General features: G+C 43.6%; 1 protein-coding gene across 1 annotated transcript in view; it reads left to right on the top strand.

Moving 5' to 3' along the window:
• Positions 1–6,144: 6,144 nt before the first annotated feature.
• The window catches only part of rbm20 (RNA binding motif protein 20), a 57,764-nt gene continuing 43,358 nt past the window's right edge, over positions 6,145–20,550 (top strand). Inside the window, exon 1 of the mRNA XM_079998966.1 lies at positions 6,145–6,280. Coding sequence (XP_079855092.1) covers positions 6,147–6,280 — 134 coding nt within the window. The 5' untranslated portion in view covers positions 6,145–6,146. The remainder of the gene's footprint in view (positions 6,281–20,550) is intronic.

The raw sequence follows: 20,550 nt of genomic DNA on the forward strand, positions 1-20,550 counted from the left end.
TTCACGGTGGTCCATCTGCCTGGGCTGCTTGTCTGTCTGCCTGCCTGCCTGTCTGCCTGCCTGTCTGTCTGTCTGTTTTCAGTCTGTCCGTATAACTACATGTCCATCTGTATGTTTGTTTCCAAACCTCTCTCCCTCTTCCTCTGAAGCCCCTTTCCCATTTGCGCCGAAAGCCGTAAAACCCACTGGCAATGTTCCACATTGGAGAAACGTGGGAATGGGGGCCGGTGTCGATGTTAAGTAAGATTCGTTCCTTAAATTTGCCCGTTCCCGGCCGACTGTGCTTCCGGGGAAATGCCGGTAGGGCTGCGTTGTGAATGGGAACGGTAACATTGCCGGGACAAGCGCGTAAAGGGTCGAAAGAGGCGTTCACGTGGAGCGGGCGAACCAACTGTCACCAGCGGAGTCTTGAATCCGGGACTTGTTTACGCTCTTTATGTTTATTTTAATTCACGAAATAACATTAATTGCCTCGTAAACTTGTTTTGAACATTAAATACATCACAAGAACATTGTGAACGATCACAACTACGCTGTCCCTCGGCCCATCCATTCCGGTATTGTCATGGCATGTGTGAAAAGGCGCAAGATGGAAATGTTCCTGAATGTTGCTGCATGTGTGAATACTGAAGTCCTTCCTCCCCTCTCGCCCTCTCCCTCCATCTCCCTTCCTTCCTCCCCCTCGTCTCTGGTCTCCCTCTCCCCACCCCCCCCCCCCCCCTCTCTCTCTCTCTATCTCTTCCTCTCCCTCCATCTCCCTTCCTTCCTCCCCTCTCTCCCCCTCCCCAACCCCCCCTCTCTTCCCACCCCGTCGGGGGTTTTGCTCTTCTCGTGTGCGTCGTGTTCTCCTAAATGAACGCGTCGGCGTCCTGGTGCGGCGGGGCGTTTGTGGGGAAGCCGAGCAGACAGGTGTGTACGTGGGCGGTGGCGGTAGGGGCCGGCTCAGTGGATCAGACCCTGTGGAGCCCGGGGTCACCACCAGCTGACCCGGTCCCAGTTTCCGTGACCCCCGGTACTCGTCACGTTCTGGGGCCCCGGCAGGCTGCTCATAGCGTGTCAAGGAGTAGAATGTTTGATTTATTTATTTATTTACGGCGGCTTTGACAAATTTCCGCGGGCAATGGAAAGGCAAACGAGATTTTGTGTGTAACGTCTTTCATTAAGCCGTCACACGTCATCTGCCACTGTGCAGGAAGTTGTTTTACAATTAGAATCAATCCACACAAAGACGCGTTCCAACATGGGGCGTTTTTTTTTGTTTCAGAAAATTAGAAATTAATTGTATTTGTTCTTTGAGAACATAAACCAAATATCCCAGTCTGGGTTATTCTTCTGTCTTCCATTTACTTATTGATTATACCTGTTAAATTACCAATATTACACCACAGGGACTAACTGTGCCCCCCTTTTCTAAACTTAAGAAAAAGATTATATTTTATTTTCCAAAGGTATCCTACAAAATATTTTCAATTGTATTCTCAAATTGTATCCTGCAAAGTAGTTGTGTTCTCTCAAGAATTCTTTATATAAAATTAAATCAGATTAGAGAAGGTTGGATAAAATAGGAAAAGACCAAATGAAAACACACTGATTCCAAAAACCATTACAGAACTAATAAAGGATAAGATAACTACGTATTAAAATAATAAAAAGATAAACCCATGGATTTCTAAATGGCAAATTAGGTTAAAATGTTTCCTCCACAAAAATTCCACTCAATTAAATAAATATATTATTGATTTCATAGAATTGCGGCTTTGTCTATTTTACACGTCTTTTTATATCTCACCACACATGCTTCTCTTTTTAAAGTTCATTCCCCAGTGTTTATTTTCAATTTAAAATTGAAATTGATTATTCCTTTTTTTTTTTTTTTACGATAATGTTTTGGTGTGCTTCTATGTCGTGCTGGTATTTGAATCAGTTCGCCGGCAGTTAAGTGTAAATGAACCTTCGCATGCAGGCCGTTAAAAACATCGTTTTCGTTCTGCTCCATTAAGTCAATTAAGCGCAATGTCCCGGATCAGGAACGGATCGCCCTGAGCCGGTGCTGGTGTCTGTCCAGTCCGTAAACGTTCCGGCGTTAATAAACTGTCCTCTCATTTTGGCCGTGTAAAGCGCCCTGTTGTTCTTTCTCTTTAACCGAGCAACATAAGACGGGCGCTGTGCGGTGCCACGGCCGTGTGTCACTGTGTAATTTTAGTTCAACTTATAAAAATGCAACTGCTGGCCGCCGCCAAACAATGGAATTTACAGACCGTTGTCGGCGATCGCCGGTGCCTCATTCCTTTTTTAAGCCGCTTTTATGAGGTCATACGTTTTCTAAATCCTCGGCCCAACGCTGGTGGCTGCGCTCTGAAGTCTGGGTTAGCAACAAGGGGCAGAGGACGCAGCAATATCACAGCGAGGGACGACGGGGGAGGCCTGTTCCTGAAGGAGCGTCGGGGGGGAATTAAGGAGTTTGTACGTGCATCTGCGGGTTTGCGTCTGCGTGCGGGCATGCAGCCTACGTCAAGCGGGCTGCTTGTGGACTTGCGCACGCGCCCGCTACTATCGATACCCCCTCATGCAACGGCCATTAGCACATGTGTTGGCAAATGTGCGTCCATGTCGCATGTGTTCATGCATGTGTGACTGACCCTTGACCCGCCGCATAGCACGCTCACACCCCAACGCTGCCAGGCCTTAGTCTAATGAGGCCAAAGGTAGAATATTAGAGCGGTTTTAATTAGACCTCTAATCCCACTAAATGACTTTCAGCATGTCGTCTTAAAGCCCCCACAGAATAAACATTCCCCTGTTTGTGGGAATGCATTGCTGCGAAATGACATTCCCAGCTGCATCGGGGGCGATTTCTGGAAAAACCATCGCTCGGAAAAGGAGTCGCTCCTTACTTAACGCGGTCTTACTGCGGTATTTGGCGATGGCCGCCCTGGACTGGATTGTTATGGTTGTCAGTTTCGCTGAATTATTCACCGCGTTGTGACCGATTTATTTGTTGTTCACTGAGAATAGCGCAAAGAACAAACCCTCTTCCTGTCGAATAAACCCTGTCGCGCTTCATAGCTGTATTCGCTCTACATCCCACTTTAAAAAGCCGCGGTGACACAGGCTCAAATCTTTGCCCGTACAACCTACAGGGCGGCTGGTTGCACAGTCTCTCTGTGTTCCCATCGGGGACAACCTTTTTTTTTTTTTTTTTTTTTACTGATCTGATCCGTTAAGTTTGCCCGTCTGGCGGAGTGGTTGGTTGGGTTGTTGCTGAAATGGGCCGCAGAGGGTCACTCCGCCCTTTCGGTGTTCGTCGCTGGTCCACTTTGTTTTAGCTGTGACTCTGTGACGTGACTCAACTGTATTGTTTGAGTTCACATGTCATTGCTTGCTATTCTCATGGAAAACAAGATTTCAACCTCAATGAGACAACCTGATTTAATAATTTCATGTTTGCTCATATGTGATGAAATATATAATTTATATTATATTATATAATATATATTATATATTATATTATATATTTATATATTTTTTTTCCTTTGGACACATTAAAATCTCCTATTTGTAGGCCTTGGCGATATATCGATATCATATCCATATTGTGATATGAGACCAGATATTGTCTGGGATTTTGGTTATTGTACTGCCGCATTACAGTAACATAATGCAGTTTTCTGAACCTGGTCATGCAGTACTATCCCAATTACTAATGATTGTTTTTTTTTGCATAAATGTTATCTAGTATCTTTGTCATCTCCAAAATATCTTCAAAGTCGAGTTATTAGGTCAAAATTCTTGTGATATTCAATTTTGTCAACGTCGCCCAACCCTATTTATTTTTGTCAAAGAACAGAAAAATAAGTTAGTATTTGTCACGGTGCATATGGCTCTTGATATCGGGGATAATAACCAGTACTCATACCCAGTACCAGTACCGCCTGTAGCAGCCTCTGTGCATCCCCGGCATTAAACGTTGTGTTTGTGGTCGACTGTTCCACTCAAACACTGGAACACACATGCTGAAAGCGGTCCAGAAATATGTCTCTACTCTCTTCCTGCCACAGTCGAGAACTCCATCAGGGAAGCAGATCCAGCGGGAGACGAGCGGAGGGAAAGGAACCCAGGGAGGGCTTGATCCCCGACTTGTTTTCCCGGATCAAGGATGTTCGCTGGACAGAGACGGTCGCAGTAATTGTAATTAGTCCTTCAGCGCAGAGGTTTACCTTGGGCCACGGAGCCACGCACTGTTATAGAAACCGCTGCATACTACAGTGGTATCTGCTTTCTTACAGGGCCAAAAATAAACCTGGCGGGGGGGGGGTTGTTATTGTTAGTTTGTCACACATTCGGAGGCATGCTGTGTGTGTGTGTGTGTGTGTGTGTGTGTGTGTGTGTGTGTGTGTGTGTGTGTGTGTGTGTGTGTGTGTGTGTGTGTGTGTGTGTGTGTGTGTGTGTGTGTGTGTGTGTGTGTGTGTGTGTGTGGGGATATACACACACACACACACACACTCGTGCGCAGTGAGAGTTCTGCTGTCAACATTATAATTTGTCAGATGTGAGTTGGACTCGGTCGTCCATCACGCAAGAAGACAATGTGGGGAGATAATTCCCTCCGTCCTCGAGTGGAAGACCGTCCGCAGTGTGAGAAACCATTTATCTGTCCGTCCAGTTACGGGTTGGCAGCGTGTTTCGGGTCGGATTTAACACTCTCTCCCAAATTGGAAATGTATAAACGTGTGATAATTGTAGCAGGTAAATCTGATCGGGATAAGATAAACGATGAAAGGTGAGATTAAATGGAACACTAAATAAAGGAAGTCCATGGAGAATAAATCATTGACACAAATTTATCATTTCATAGGTCAATAACCTTAATAGCAAGAATAATAATAATAATAATAATAATAATAATAATAATCCATAATATTGGATCCTGTTTAAAAAAAAAAAGTCTTGGATACATTTTATTTTTACAAAAAGTCTTACATTTTGTGTTATGATAATTCCGTTTTTTTTCCCAAACTAATGGTTATGTTGCTCTTGACAAATGAAATGTGTTCTCTGTGTTTCCAGTCAGGGTTTGTTTGTTTATGTGTTTGTTTTTCCATTTGTCTGAAAAGGCCTTTGCATTGAGTCACCTCCAGTCATCCCAGCGTGCCCCTGGCCCACACCTTCATGGTCAACCGCTCCCTTTAGGTTTTACTGATGCACTCACGCTCACTGTTTTCGGCCCCCGCGTTGATTTATTGAAAAGTTTTTCCAGCTTTTGGCTCCCAGATGTGTAACCCCAGACATTTGGGCCACTAAAATGTGAGTAATCTCACACTGTGTCCTGGGGGAGCGGGGCCTGGAACCCTCCAACGCTTCTGCAGCTAAATTGATCCTGACACCCACTGGGTGACTGACTGCATACCTGGCACACAGCGTGTGTGTGTGTGTGTGTGTGTGTGTGTGTGTGTGTGTGTGTGTGTGTGCGTGTGCGTGCGCGCTAGCCCTAGAGGTGCTAATCAGTGGTGGCCGGGGGGGACACTCTCGTCCCTGTTGTCGCGCTGCGTGGAGTCGTCCCAAGCAGGGACTCCCAATTGGTCCTCCTCAAAACTCGACCCCTCCTGCCTGCGTTTCCCCCTGAGCTCCCAACTCTCCCGTCGCTTCCTCTGGACGTTCACTCGACCCCCCGGTTCCCTTTGAAGCGGTTCTGCTCTGGTTTGATTCATCCCTCCTCTTTTTTTTTTTTTTGTCTTGACACTCGTGGAGAAGAGGGAGAGGAGGAGGAGGAGGAGGAGGAGGGAATACTTGCCGTGGGTGTTTAGGTTTATAGCGTGAGGAAGACGAGCGGGGCAGAGCGCGGGCTTACTGTGGGGTTTGCTGCCACTGCCGCTGTCGATCAGGGGGCCGGCGTCCGGGCAGAGCCCCTGTCAAAGAGCCCCCCGGTCTGCCGCTCCGCTGCCGCCAGCCGGCCTCCCCCGCCAGCTGTCTGCCGGTGGAGGAGGAGGAGGAGAAGAAGGGATAGAGAGAGAGAAGGGTCGAGAAAGTGCTCCCGGGCCGGTGTCGGTTGTTTTTAAGGGGGGGGCGGTGTCGGGGTGGGTGTTGGAGGTCGGATCGGAGGGGGGGGCTGCGAGGACCCCAGGTGGTGCCGGGAGGTACGTGTTGCCATGCATCAGGCCTGGGACCGCAAGGGAGCCGCCCAGACGCACGGGGAAAGTGTCACAAACAGCCCGGCCAAAATGTCGGGGATGGGACACGGCGGCAGATACCCGGCCCAGGCGTCCGCCGAACTCCTCCAGACGTAAGTGCAAAACCCGTCTGCACCCACATGTGTGTTACCGCCAGAGCAGACACGGGGGGGGGGATCATTTATCCAAGATGGCGTTCGTGTAAGTATCTATTCATTGGCAGGAAGCGTCCTCCGGTATCTGTGAGAGACGGGCTTTATCTGCGCCCGGAATGTCTTCTGCTGTGTTAGAGGAAAGAGGACATTCCCCTGGGAATCCCCGCTGCGCCGCTCCGGAGGATGGATGGACCGCGTGGAAATTGGTCCACGGTCCAAAATTAATCCGCGGTCAGGCTTGTGTCTGCGTCGTAGATTCTAAGAATGCGTGGCTCCTCCACGCTTCCCATGAGGCACGGCAGACGGTTCACGCGGATCTGAATAGAAAGAAGGTCTGTGCCGCGGAACGGAGAGCCGGCCTCGGAGACAATACCATTTCCATGGTCTTTTTTAAAGTTTTGACTTTCGATCAACACACCACACATTTTTACTGCACCCAAATAGTTTGCAAGCGTAATATTATTGTAAATTGGGCAAAAAAGTTGATGCTTTTAACCATCTGAAAAAGGCCTTCTAAAGTGAATATTATTTTGGGAGAAGAATACAAATACATTTAGTGAATTTATCATAGAGAATGATTATAATAAGAATGGAGGGAAATAGATAAGTTGATGATGTATTGAATATAATTGCATATATAATCTAGTTAATATATATATATATTATTATACATATATATATATATATATATATATATATATATATATATATATATATATAATCTGACTCAAATTCTACATAAGTTTATATCCCACATAAAAAAGTAAAAATGAAGAATTTCATCAAATTGAAACTAAATTGAATGAAAAATGAATGAATTGCTTTCTATGACACAAAGCTTTTTTTGGTCACTTAATCCTCTATTTTGAGTGTTTCTAATGTAAGTAAAAAAGAAAATGTAAAAAAAATGTAATCAATCAATAATATCAATAATAAATAAATGGATAATTTGCTATTTTAAAGAACAATCTGTTAATGTATTGACTGATTTTATTTTTTCAATTAATTTTCATAAACATTTGACATCGACATTTGACATATATAATATATACATCGTGCATGATATTTTTTTTATCTTTTTTTGTGTCTTTTTGGTTTGGCACTTTTAACACTTATGCTTTAGAGAACAAATCTATCTACAATATAAAACATTGGACTAGTTACGCAAACCCCATCAAATATAATGTGAATAATGAATAACTAATTCATATCAGTAAATACCACTGGTAATCCTTTTCTCTCATCTCTTAATTGTTCATGCTTCGTCTCTTATTGAAAAACTCAGAGCGTGAAACACTGTGTGACCTCCTGCTGTGACTCCACGGCTTTAAACTTGAATGTACTTTATTACATTATTATCATGATATTATGGCGTTGACTTGGCATTAAGCTGCTACTCAACAACCGCCGGCTTCATGATATAAAATAACATGCGTCTCGGTTCGACAGTAATCCGTCACGACGTGGCGTAAAGGAGACGACCCGATCTGCACGGCAAAACACACACCCCCAAGGAAGGTCCCGGAGTTTCTGCATCTACGCGATTCTCTTCGCGCCGGTCGGCATTTGATGAGCGTCAAACACTTGTTTTAATCTTAGTTTTATAACACGTGCTTCTGAAGACAGGCCAGCCTGTATCTGCAGGCTTTTCTTGACGTTTGCACACTAAGCCACGGAAGGAATCCACTCCACCAGGTCCTGCAACGTTTCCTGTGTTTGACTGAAAAAAGGGGGTTGTCGTCTAACTACAGCACGCAGCCCGAGACATAAGAACACAGTTACGCTGAATTTTGTGTGTGTGTGTGTGTGTGTGTGTGTGTGTGTGTGTGTGTGTGTGTGTGTGTGTGTGTGTGTGTGTGTGTGTGTGTGTGTGTGTGTGTGTGTGTGTGTGTGTGTGTGTGTGTCCGTGTGTGTCCGTGTCCGTGTGTGTGTCCGTGTGTGCCCCCAGCGCCATGTTGGTTGGGTTGCTTGCCGTGCTGGAAAGTGAAAGGTTAGAGCAGCCATGTATGGCTTTGCAGCGCGCTGCTACTATTTTGGAACGTTCACAATTGATGTGTTTACGTTGCTTCACGTGACGTGACCACAACCAGTTTACTCTGTTTTTGTGTTGCTGCCGGTAGAAGGCACGTCACAGAGGGACAACTCAATGTTTGTCAGCGATGAGGCGAGGCTAATGTGGCGAGGTCTATTTTAACATACCGTGTTTTTTAAAATAATAAACCACTACTTTAGAAATATAACTGTACCACGACTCTGCTTTAAGTGGTGACCCTTTGCGAATTACACATTTAGCGTCAGTCTATAAATATCTCTATATATATATACACACACACACACACACACACATACACACACACACACACACACACATATATATATACATACATATAAACATATATTAATATGTGTATAACAGTAGTAATAACCATATATATGTATACATATATATACATATATATGGTTATTACTACTGTATACTACTTTGCAGTAGTGAGTAGAGACTTATTATTTTATCACTAAAATGATTGCGGTGTAGTTATTATTACATTTCAATGGCAATACAATTAAGATGCCATTTTCCCAAATATTTTGAACAGTTTCTTCAGCAATATACATTTAAGAAATTATTAACTGTATAACAAATATGTCGTTTTGGAAAGTAGGAACACAGTATCTACATTAATGCTCATTTAGAGAGTCTCACAATTTAGATGGAATTAACGTGTTTCTTTATTATGTTATTAATGCTTTGGTCACTGGGATGACATGGCAAACATGATTCAACCATGATTAAATCATGATTCAAACATGATTCAAACATGATTCAACCATGATTAAATCATGATTCAAACATGATTCAAACATGATTCAACCATGATTAAATCATGATTCAAACATGATTCAAACATGATTCAGTCTGTTGTATTGATTGAACTCATAACACAAGACATAAGAAGAGCTAGTTTTTCCTCTTTGACGTGCTGATCTTATTTTCAAGTATTGCTGACTTATCTTATCAGTGTAACTCAACTCAAAAAGTATTTTTTTTTATTGTTCTTATTTCTTAAGAAATTAACTGCATTCCTTTTTTGTTGTTTAAATACAAAATAAATTCCATTTAAAATCTTAAAAGGGCAGTAGGAAAAAAATGAACCACTTCACACCATCAAATAAAATATCCATGAAAAGTTCCGTGCTCGCATTAAGTTTAGTGTTATTGTGAATAGGTTCTCAGTGTTTGAATTGTACACTAAGTTATTTCCTCTAGAGCAGCCGTAGTTCTTCGCTGAAATGCCGAAAGAAGTAGGAATCCAGAACCATGAATCCATTCTCCTTTTTCCTCCCGTTTGACAATCTCAGCTTTTGTGAGTTAGAGGGTTGTGTTTGGTGTCCTCATGGTCGCCGTCTCAGCACCTGTCAGAGTGTTTTCACCGGAGGCAGGTCCTCCCTTTCTGCCCTTCAGTAACGTGAAGAACAGTTCTGCTCCACAAAGAACGACCCGGGTCCAGACCCAGGTCCAGACCCAGATGTTTCCACTCCTTCACAGTTGTGATCCCAGTCAGCAAACGCGCGGCACACTCAGCGTACGTCACATAAACATCCGTTTCTATTTGAAGCTGTTGCAAGTCCAGTAAAGAGGGAATTTACTTCAACAGGTAGAATAAGGTTCTCAGAATTTGTACCTGAGCAGATTTGAAATACTTTTCCTGATGCCAAACCCAAGTGTGTTGCAGAATATAACTGGACAGGACTCTCTCTGTATGATGTCTTCTTGTGCTCTGTTCCTAATATACGCGCGCAGTTCAGAAAACCAGTCATACATTTGTGTTCTCTGGAAAAGTCTGAGGGACTTGCAACTCATCAGACGGACTTCAATCTAAAATGAAAGGATTAGAGGCAACAAACGCAGGATGCCACTTTATTTCCTCTGCTGCATTCTTCCTGAGTCCTGGCATCGTTCCCCGATTCAATTGCAATTTTCGTATTGTGTCGTTTGAAGCCACCGTGTGTATTTGCACCGTCCAGCTCCGGCATCCGCTCCCGTAACCCACAGGAAAATCAATCCCCCTGCACTAAAAGACAAATTCTCTTTTTGCCACCTGTCGTGTAGCCGTTTGCGTTCCGTGTGTCTGGTCCTGGCAGCACGTCAGGTGGGCCGCGCTGCGCCGCACATTTCTGTTCTTATTCTGCCTCCGTTTGGACGTACTTTTTAATATGTACGTCACATTTGCACTTTCTGCTTCTCTTCGGCCCCCCATCCACTTTGACGGTGTCGTCGTCAACAGTTTATTGGTTGAATATTTAACACTAAATGATTGACACTACTGACACTACTACTCCAGGCGCGAGCAGCAGACTGAGCTGGAAAACACATGTTTAGGTTCAACTTCCCACTTGAACTTCCCAACTACATTTAGAAGACCTCCTGCTGCTTAGTGGCGCTGATATTTCTGACTTTTGAGTTCAGTAACGCTACGCCTATCTCTATGCATCTGTCTATCTGTCTGTCTATGTCTGTCTATGTTCTATCTATCTGTCTGTCTATGTTCTATCTATCTGTCTGTCTATCGTCTGTCTATCTGTCTGTCTATCGTCTGTCTATCTGTCTGTCTATTCAATTTTAGTTCAAAAGGCTTTATTGACATGGGGAAACATACTTTTAACATTGCCAAAGGAAATTATAAAAACAAAACGTAAACAGAAAAATTTACAAGTTGCAGTGAAAAAAATATTTACAAGGTTACCTAAAATAAAAAAAAAAAAAATAATAATATATATATATATATATATATATATATATACAGATAAGTGTAGATAACCTAAAATTGGAACTGATCATTTTAAATAATGTAGTTTGAATATATATTTATAGATATGTGGGGAATTAAAACATATAAATAGAAAAATGTGAACATTGCTTTTAAAAATATATAAGAATAAAATATAAATAATAACAGATAAGGGAAGATACCTTAAAATAGAGAACTTCAACCTATATCTGTACGGATAAGTGGAGCCTATTTAGACATGGCAAACGGAAGGGTCTAGATATAAAGACAATTAGGGATTTGGACTAAAATACAGATATTGTCCAAATATTGCACTTGAAAATGTAAATCCATCCGTCTATCCGTCTGTCTGTCTGTTCATCCCTCTCTAGTCTCTCTAAAATGCCTCTCTCTATCCCCCCCCTCTCTAATGTCCCTCTCTCTAATGCCTGTGTCTGTCAATCTGTTCTTCTTGATCTCTGTGTCTCTGGAGGCTTTAAACTCCCTTTCCCCAGACGTCATTAACAAAATCTAAACCAACAGTCGTCTTCACACCTTAAATGGCCCAACAACGGCTGTGTGGACCCGACGTGCCGATTGTTTATCCTCCCAGATTTACAGCGGGGTTTTTACCGGGTAGGGGTGGGTGGGTCCCTTTGAAAGCCCTGCAGGGTTTATATGAATAAGTCTAAGCAAAACAGATCCCACCCGCCATTTAAATTTCTGATCTCGGAGCGGAGCACAGGTGTTTTTCTAATCCCGCCGTGAAGGGTTTGCCGGTACCGGGCAGCCGCTCAGCGTAAAAACAACACTCCAAAATACTTGTCAGAAATAACATTAGGAGGATTCCTGTGACATTAAGATAATGTGCTAACTGCACCCAGGGCTAGATGTTATCTCCCCACCCCACCCCCCCCCCCCCCCCCCCCGCGAGCTCCAGTGCATGGCAGCCCGGCTGGCTAAGAGGACACTGCAATACCAGTACACGCTGAAGAGGCCATTTGTACAGAGGTGTTATTTCCCCCTGTTTGCATGTAGAGATTGTATTTCTACCGGTCTCCCCGCCCTCCCCCGCGCTCCACACTGCCCCCAACAGCTCCACTCTTCCTTGGACCCTGACCATGTGTTCATTGCCGTGTTGACATGTGGTGGCATATGGGGCTAATCTGGATGTTAAATGGCTGACAGGCCGGTGGCACGGGGCAGCGGCCGCTTGAGGTTTACTGTCCTCTGTCCCCACATCCCAAAACATCCTCACACGCTGCATAAAATCAGTAATGCAAGGACCATATTTCTTTGTGTTTGTTGATGGATGGTTTGGGCTTGCAGTAATGCATACGACTAGGAAAGCCTTATATAAATGCACCCCATATTTATATACAGCCGAGATAATAAACACAAATGTAAAAGTAACACATCAACACAATCCACAGAGGCATTTACTGATTCACAGATTATTAGAGCTGCCCCCTGAAAGTCGCCGAGTCGGATCATCAACATCAGTCGGAAACCCGTCAGTCGACTGAGATTCTTCGAGTTGAGCAGTGTTTTCTTTTTTTGGTCTGTCAGTGTGCATTACAAGAAGCTTACAAAATGCACAAGGATAACATTTCAATGAAGAATTATAAATAAGGGGAATCATAAATATGTTTTCCTGTGTGTGAATCGAACACGGCTCTCTGTGCACCCCGTCCCTCCAAATAAAACAACTAAAAACAGTGTGGGGGCGGGGCCCGACTCGTAGAGATGGGTATCGTTAAGATTTTTTCAGACAGTTCTTTTTGTACTTTTTTAAGAGAAAAACCAAAACAAATTAAGAGCAGAATGCACCCTGCTTTATTTTCTGCGCATTAAGCATGGAGAGGGGCGCAATCTGCGCTCGCCGTGCCGTGTCAATCACTCAGAGCAGGGTCTCCGTCGCGCATATCTCCATATCCCCGGCAATGAAGCAGGAGAGAGAGGAGAGATGTCTCTTCTGATATTAGCGAAAAAGGCTTCTTAGACAAATATCTTAATCTTCTTGCGAGTTGGAAACTGGTCATGTAACCTAAATAAATAGAAAATGATCGATACTACAGTCTTTAATAATTTAGCCCCGTAGGAGGCGTTTAATACCAGGTGTCGGCACCCAACCCTGGACACGAGCAATCGCTCATGTCCCCGTTCCTCCGTGTACGTGAGATTGATTATTCTGCAGTGATCTCTCTTATATCACGACTTAAAAAAGGAGTAAAAAAAATGCTGTATGTTTTAATATTTGGCCGGGACTTTAACACATGTACATCCGTAGATAATTCAAATTTCATATTTTCCAATCGATGAGGATTAACAGATAGAAGGTTGCTTTTAATAGCTTCTCTCGGCAACCGTTTGAAACAACACTAAAGGATTTGTATCTTTCATTGCTCCATTTATCATCTTTCGTTCCTAAAGAGCAAATCCACAGTGTGAAGGGGTTCACAGGTGCTGAGTTGGTAGAGTTACCAGGGTGGACTTTGAGAACAGACAGTATATAAAAAGGCTGACCGTGTCTTTGTACGCTGCATCAGGGCGAACAGAAAGCTGAGACCGGCTCATTCATGTTTCCCCATGAAATCTCATTGGTATATTTTTACCAATGAGATTTTCATGTGGCGTGGTCTGGATTGAGAGGCATGTCATCTGTTAATGCCAAAATCATCACAATTTCTGGGTGATTTTTTGGAGATGGGTGTTGGATCCAAGATTGGATCTCATATATTGCTGGTATGAGGGACATTTATAAGCAGATGCTTAAGTCTGACTTTACAACTTAGTTGCCACCTCTACAGTTATATCCCTTTAACTTTTATTTGTAATGAATATCCAGCGGTTGACATCCAAACACCCGTTTTTTGTTTTTTTGTAATAAACGTGACATTGATTTTCTGGAAGTGATCAAATGATTTACAAAAAGCTACTGTTGGCAGCCAAATCAAACCTTAAAAAAACTCTCAAACATTTATCTCCATGAATGAAATAAATAGTTGTGGCAGTTCCGCCTGCCACACACCACCCAAGTGGCGTTTTCAGGACACTCTGACACAGAGTCACAGACGCCGGGGTTGGAAACACACCAGTTTATTGTAAAAAGTGTGCAAGGGGGAACAAGACTGGAGCAGGGATAATCCTGTACATCTGCTATCCACACCCCCCTCCCCCCTCCACCACCCCCGCCAAGCAAAAAAAGGCCTGGACTCTGAACCAGGGTTCCCATACCTCAAAAAAACAAAAATGTCCAAAAAGAACCCCAACCTAAATATCTAAAACTACAGACTCTGACACAGGGTTCCTATGCCTTAAAATAATTAAACAGTGGACTCTGAACCAGGGTTCCCATACCTCAGACAAACAGAAATGTCGAACAAAAAAAAACAAAACTCCCCGGAGAGGTAGCCTGGCTGCTGGGCAGAGCAGGTAGCTGCAAGCCGTTACCCGTGGTGGTTGCTGCGGCTGCTTCTCCCCTGGTCCTCCGCCAGACACCCTGGGTGCTGCCGCTGCCAGTCGGGAGAGGGCTGGCGCCGGGGCCGCCCGTTGGCCCGCTGGTGGCTCCGGGGCGTCTTCAGATGGCCCTTCTGTGGCCCTCTCCCGTGCCGGAAAGTCGCAGGTCAGGCGCCACTGTGGCAGTTTCGCCCGCCACCCGTCACCCAAGTGGCGTTTTCAGGGCCCGTCCGACGCAGAGACACAGACGACGGTGTGGAAAACACATCAGTTTATTGTAGCAAGTGGGCAAGGTGGAACAAGCCCGGAGCAGGTGGACAGCATGTCATGACACGGGCTCCTCTCCTGTGTGTGTGGGGGTGGGGGTTTTACCTGTTGCTCCTTGATTGGTCGAAAGAGTAACAGGCGTACAGCCACCCTGATCCTGGAGCCTGGAGCCCACATCACCTCAACCCAAGATGTGGCTGCTGGAACACCGTCACCACGGCACAATAGTGTTGTGTGTTTTTGCTGTCAGAATTGTACAAAATGAGCAGGCATTGTCAGAGACAGTATAAGCATATTATGTCAGTTTAGGGTTTATGGCATTTTGTACTTTCCATACAATTTGCAACAACTTGTTCTGCCACTGAAAATCATTAAATTGTAATTTTAGTTTAAAGGAGTGGATTCCTGAAATCAACTGTGTAACATCAACCGGAGACAACGTTGTTTGGGAGCTCCTCAACATTTACCTCTGGGTTGTTAATGTATAAATATATGAGCTGGCACAGTTTAAAGGTCTTGGTGTAAACACAATCTAAATTTAAGAAGCTCATATCAAGCTAATGAAGTGCGGCAGCCCTCAGGAAATACAGGGCGCCGGCTGTGAATGCCACATTAAAATAGGTGTTGTATTTAATAAACAAAACAAACAAACAAAGTTAAAAGATGGAACATTGGAACATAACACAGACATTAGTTAGTAGGGATCCTTATGTCGTTCTTGTTTTAGGCATTTGTTTATTTTTGTGTTTAATTGTTGAAAGTGATTGTATACATTTATGTTTGCCCATGAGTGCCACAGTATATGGGCCCATAGCTCATTGGCCAAAAACAGATTTTATTTGGCCTAATATTGATCCCATTGCGTTACTGAGTTGTTTGGAAAGGCTCAAGACTGCTGTGTCTTGGTAGAATGATGCATACTGATTCCAAAAAGAGAACAACATAAGATAATAAGAGAAAATGAATGAAATCTAACAATTGGGATTCCGAGCATTTTCTCTTGCTGTTTTCAACTGTACTCTTATGGGTTGTTGGGGACCACCAACTTCGATTTGTTTCTGATTAGACACCAACTGCGTCGACATCCTACAGTTACCCAAATTTGGGTACCACCAGGCCGTAGTCTGCAAGGGGCTAAGCTAATGTTTAAGCTTCTTAATAACCCCGCAGCAGAACCCAGCGCCAGTCACTGGAACAAGTCGATTCATCTGACGGTGTTCAATGCAGCGCCCTCGGTACCAAATGCAAAGAATGTACTGAATGCGTGTTGTAGCCCCCATGTTTTACTGTTGAAGAGTAGGGGTGCCTTAGTGGTAGATAAACCCTCCGCCTCTTCCCATGTACCAAGCCACCACAGTATGGCGCGCTCCGCCGCGGGCCTGCATCGACAGCTGAGGGCCGGGTCGCGGCACGTGTGTTCACCCCAAAGGCATCTTGCTTTCATCTACACGGTGAGAGTTAATGGAAATTGAAAGGAAATCCTGAGTTGACCGGCGGACTCATGCACGTCGCAAACAATGAGGCCTGTAATCCCACTGTGACACTTCCTTTTCACAGTTATTTACACTTCAAAGCTACAGAACTCACACCAGAAATTGGCTGTATGGATTCCAAAGTGGGTGTGGGCCATGTTAAAATGACTTAATTGGTTAGCAAATAGTGATGAAAGGTTCAACTTTTTTTGAGAACGTGGTTCTTGACCAGTCGCACCATGAAATTTGTGATTTTCTGACTCTTCATTTCAATCAGCTGGTCTCATGCAGGACGGGTGGTGAAGGATGAACGAGAGCCAGAAGGGGCGGCTGGCCCTAAATTGTGAATGGACAGAATTGAACGTACAGAGTGTGTCAATCAGTCACATGCATTATTAATTATTTTCCACGTTTAAGCCTCCGGTATTTTAATTCCTCTCTCCTCCACCCACTGAATTGGAACTGAAGCAGCTTGCTGGGCTGGTAGCTGGGATGCGTGACGCTGAGGTGCATGCGTGACTTGCAGCTTTTGGATCTTCTCGTTACTGAGTCAAGACTCAGTGAATGCCTGTGTACAAAGTGATTCAAGGTATGCGTTTTCATACATTTAAATGTCAACACAGCAAAAGTCGCATTTCTATTGGTGGGTGTAGTGATTTTGCACCAACTTCCCTTTTTAGTATATATGTATTGTATATATCCTTGTCTCAAATTCTAGTAGGAAGAGGGCCTTAGCATTGAGTAACAACTAAACAAACTGCATTCTGGTTAATAATGCATAATAGGTCATATGGTATATACAGTATGTAGTTCCATGCAACTTATTTCTTGGATTTCTAATGATAGGGATCGGTTTTTAAATATCGGTTCAATCCATTCACTCGTAATAACTTTACAGCGAGGCGGACGTACACTTTGCCAGCCCAGTTGACTAAACGCAGGAGGCTATTACTCTTGACTACAGGCATGTATTTTGAGCTGTAATGAGGTGTGCCAAAAGCTGACTACTGTTTCATTACAGTCACATCATGTTCCTCCTAATTTATTCCAGCCTGAAAGAGAAGTTTCATTAGCGGATCACATTCATTACTCATCAAGTCATCTTGAATAACTGTTGCTGGGGCTGAGATAATTGGGATGAGGGTGTTTTGATGTGTGATTTGGTGTTTGTGGAGGTGTTTATTAATGGTGCATCTGTAGGGTTAGTGGGTAAGGGTTAGTGTAAGCTTAGGATAAGTAAGGTGAGTGTGTGTGATATTATATTACCATATATTTACAGCGCATGTAAAAATAGAAAAATAGAAGTGCCATTTAATGTAGGGTTAATCATACATTTTTATGTGTGTTTGTGTACGGGAAGTACATACAAGCATGTTAATTGTATATGAGGATGTTCAGCTGAGTTTCATTTTGGAGGTAATGTGTTTGCGTTTGGTGGTGGACCTTCTGAAGAGGAAATAATGCAGCCTGTGTACAGTGTAATAAGTGAATGCTATTATGTGGTGATAATCCCTCTGTTAATGCAACGCCTTCTATTTTTGAAGACAGAGTACACATAACCCAGGAGGGACAGGGAGAGAAAATGCCGATATAGATAGAGAGAATAAGCGGCAGTTAGAAGTATTTTGATTTTAATAATCTTGAACTTGATAGAAAAAATGAAATTAAATGAAAAAAATTAGAAAATAGGCTTTTCTCTTAGCACAACCCGACCCATATGATCACAGAATACTGAATTGAATCATATTGTGACAAAATATGTTTTGTGCCAAATATTGACCCATTAGCTGATGATTCTGAATCACACTGTCCAGTATTTATGACCCCGTTTACACCTGGCATTAACATGCATCTTTGGTGATCTGATCACAAGTGGACAGCCATACTGTAATGCCAGGTGTAAACACACCTGTTTACACCTGGCACACCTTAAAGCTAAACAGCTATAAACTTTGTTCGTGGACGGACTAATCGTTAGAGGAAATCGGAGACCAAAACTTTAGGTTAATAAGGTATTTTATCTTGCACAAGAGGTGCACATCCTGTTCAAGAGGAGCATTTACAGAGCAACAACACAAAACGATGTCACAGAGGAAATGGTCAACTCTCTCCAGAGAGCTGAGACTTTTATAGGATGGAGGCTCTCGTTGCATCATCGGCTCGCTGGAGCGCCTCTGGTTGGAAACAGTTCTTTGTGATCCATACTTCCTTATGTGACCAGTGCGTACACACTGTTCATGTTGTTCTGCACATACACATTAGGACATAATGTTACAATACCTCATAAGTTCAATTGAAAATACACAGAAATACAAAATTACTTTAACAACACCCAAACCGCACTGAGGACGCATTGAGATCTGAATGCTCAGACCGCATTCGGATTTCGGAGGTCGTCTGGGCCACATATGGCCACATTCTTTAAGCGGTGTAAACGCGAATGTGCCCTGGGCCACATTGAAGGACGGCCTACTCAACTGACGTCCTCTGCATAAGCGGAAGTACGAACTCAACGTAGGCTTGTGCCGATTTACGATTTGTTAGTATATCGACGATCGAAGGGATGATCGGTGTTTGGTTTTTCCTTTGCCGATAATAAGGCATTTTTTTTTTAACTGACTTACTATCAGAACTAAGATGTTATTAAAAAAAAATCTCTAGAATCTGCACCCTTCTGTGCATTTAGAGATGTTTCTGGTGGAGCGTCATGTCCGCCAACTGATTGCGGACATGACAGTAGTTAACGTTATGGGGATGATTTGAATTGTGATATTAAAGAGAAGATAATAATGTGAAACTGAACGTGAGGCATGTTAATGCCAGGCGTAAACAGGGCCACAGTTAAGCCTGAGGTTTGCACCTATAACAGTCAGACACAAGAGGACTGATTTAAGTTTAACTGGATTCAATAAGTTCAAATGATTTCATTAACATGATAAATCTGGTTAACAAGACCTCCCATTCCATCTGCAGAAGGCCTGGCTATCTATAGATCCCTGACTCGATTCCTTGTGGCCTGTAAGGGACACGCCAGCGGGGTTCTCGCCGCTCGGGCTCCCCGACACGGTATGAAGAGAGGCAAAGGGTGATAATGACCAACCTATAATCATTCATAATCGCCTCATGGCCGAAGCGTAACGCAACTCCGTTAGTTTGATGTCACCCGACGCTAAAGAGCTTTCAGAACCCTTTTTCACTTCCTCGCCACAAGCAGAGGGGTTGGTTGATTGTGTTTTTGTTAGACCACAAAGCATTTCGTCATCCTCCCACAAGAAGGAAGACACGCCAGTTAGACTCAGCTGATATCAAACAAGTCACATTATGTCAGGCCTAGTCTGAGCTCTCTGAAGTGCTCTTTGAAAAACTGACTTTACAGAACCCTTACAGAACTCCCTGTCACACTGACAGAAACATGTTGCTGCTGATGGATGTACTTACTATAACTCAAAGGATTTTACTTCACCAAGGTGAGGGGTGAAATCGCCGGCATTTTTGTTGTAGCTTGCTCTACATTTTTGTGCTACTTGCTGCCCCTCCTGTCTCCATTTGTTTGTCTCCTCATCCTTCTCTGCCATCACAGATACTAATTTTATCTGGTCCTCGCTCAGCCCCCTCTTCCAGCGCGTTTACATGCACTTGAACAAGCCGATCGCAATCGGATTAAGGCAATATTCCGTCCTGTATTTGACCTGGAAAGAGAAACGCACAAACACTGACAAAGATTATGAATTTTAATGGAAGAAACGCACACACACACCTTTGGTGGGAAAGTGAGACGCTTAATATAGTGAGATAATTTGATGGGCGCAAGAACCGAAATGGGAGACATATTCAAGAAAGTGTCTCAGAGGATTGTAGATGGAGGTTTTTCCCGGACGGTAGAGCAAGTACTTCCTGTTAATATCCCTGCTGACTTGAGGTTACCCGCCTTGTAAACTTGAGTTTTTTAGTAATCGCATTATTCCAAATGCATGTAAACACCTTAAACGTATTATTATTATTATCTTAACCCCCATATTGAGCTTAATCTTGGTATTTAGTGCATGTAAACATACTGAGCTGTCTTTTACTCTCACCCTTCCTCTGAATGGCTCTTTATCCTTCTTTCTTGTACTGCTTCGCCGTTATAAAAACTTGCTAAACGCTTCACTGTGACACCACTGTTTCCAAATGCTCCGTCCCAAGATGGAACCCTTAAATACACCGGGGGATCCAAACTCAAGGGAATGCGGAAGTCGGTTCGGGTCTTCAGTTTGCTAAC

The sequence above is a fragment of the Zeus faber genome, assembly GCF_960531495.2.
Source record: "Zeus faber genome assembly, chromosome: 4".
Taxonomy (NCBI): domain Eukaryota; kingdom Metazoa; phylum Chordata; class Actinopteri; order Zeiformes; family Zeidae; genus Zeus; species Zeus faber.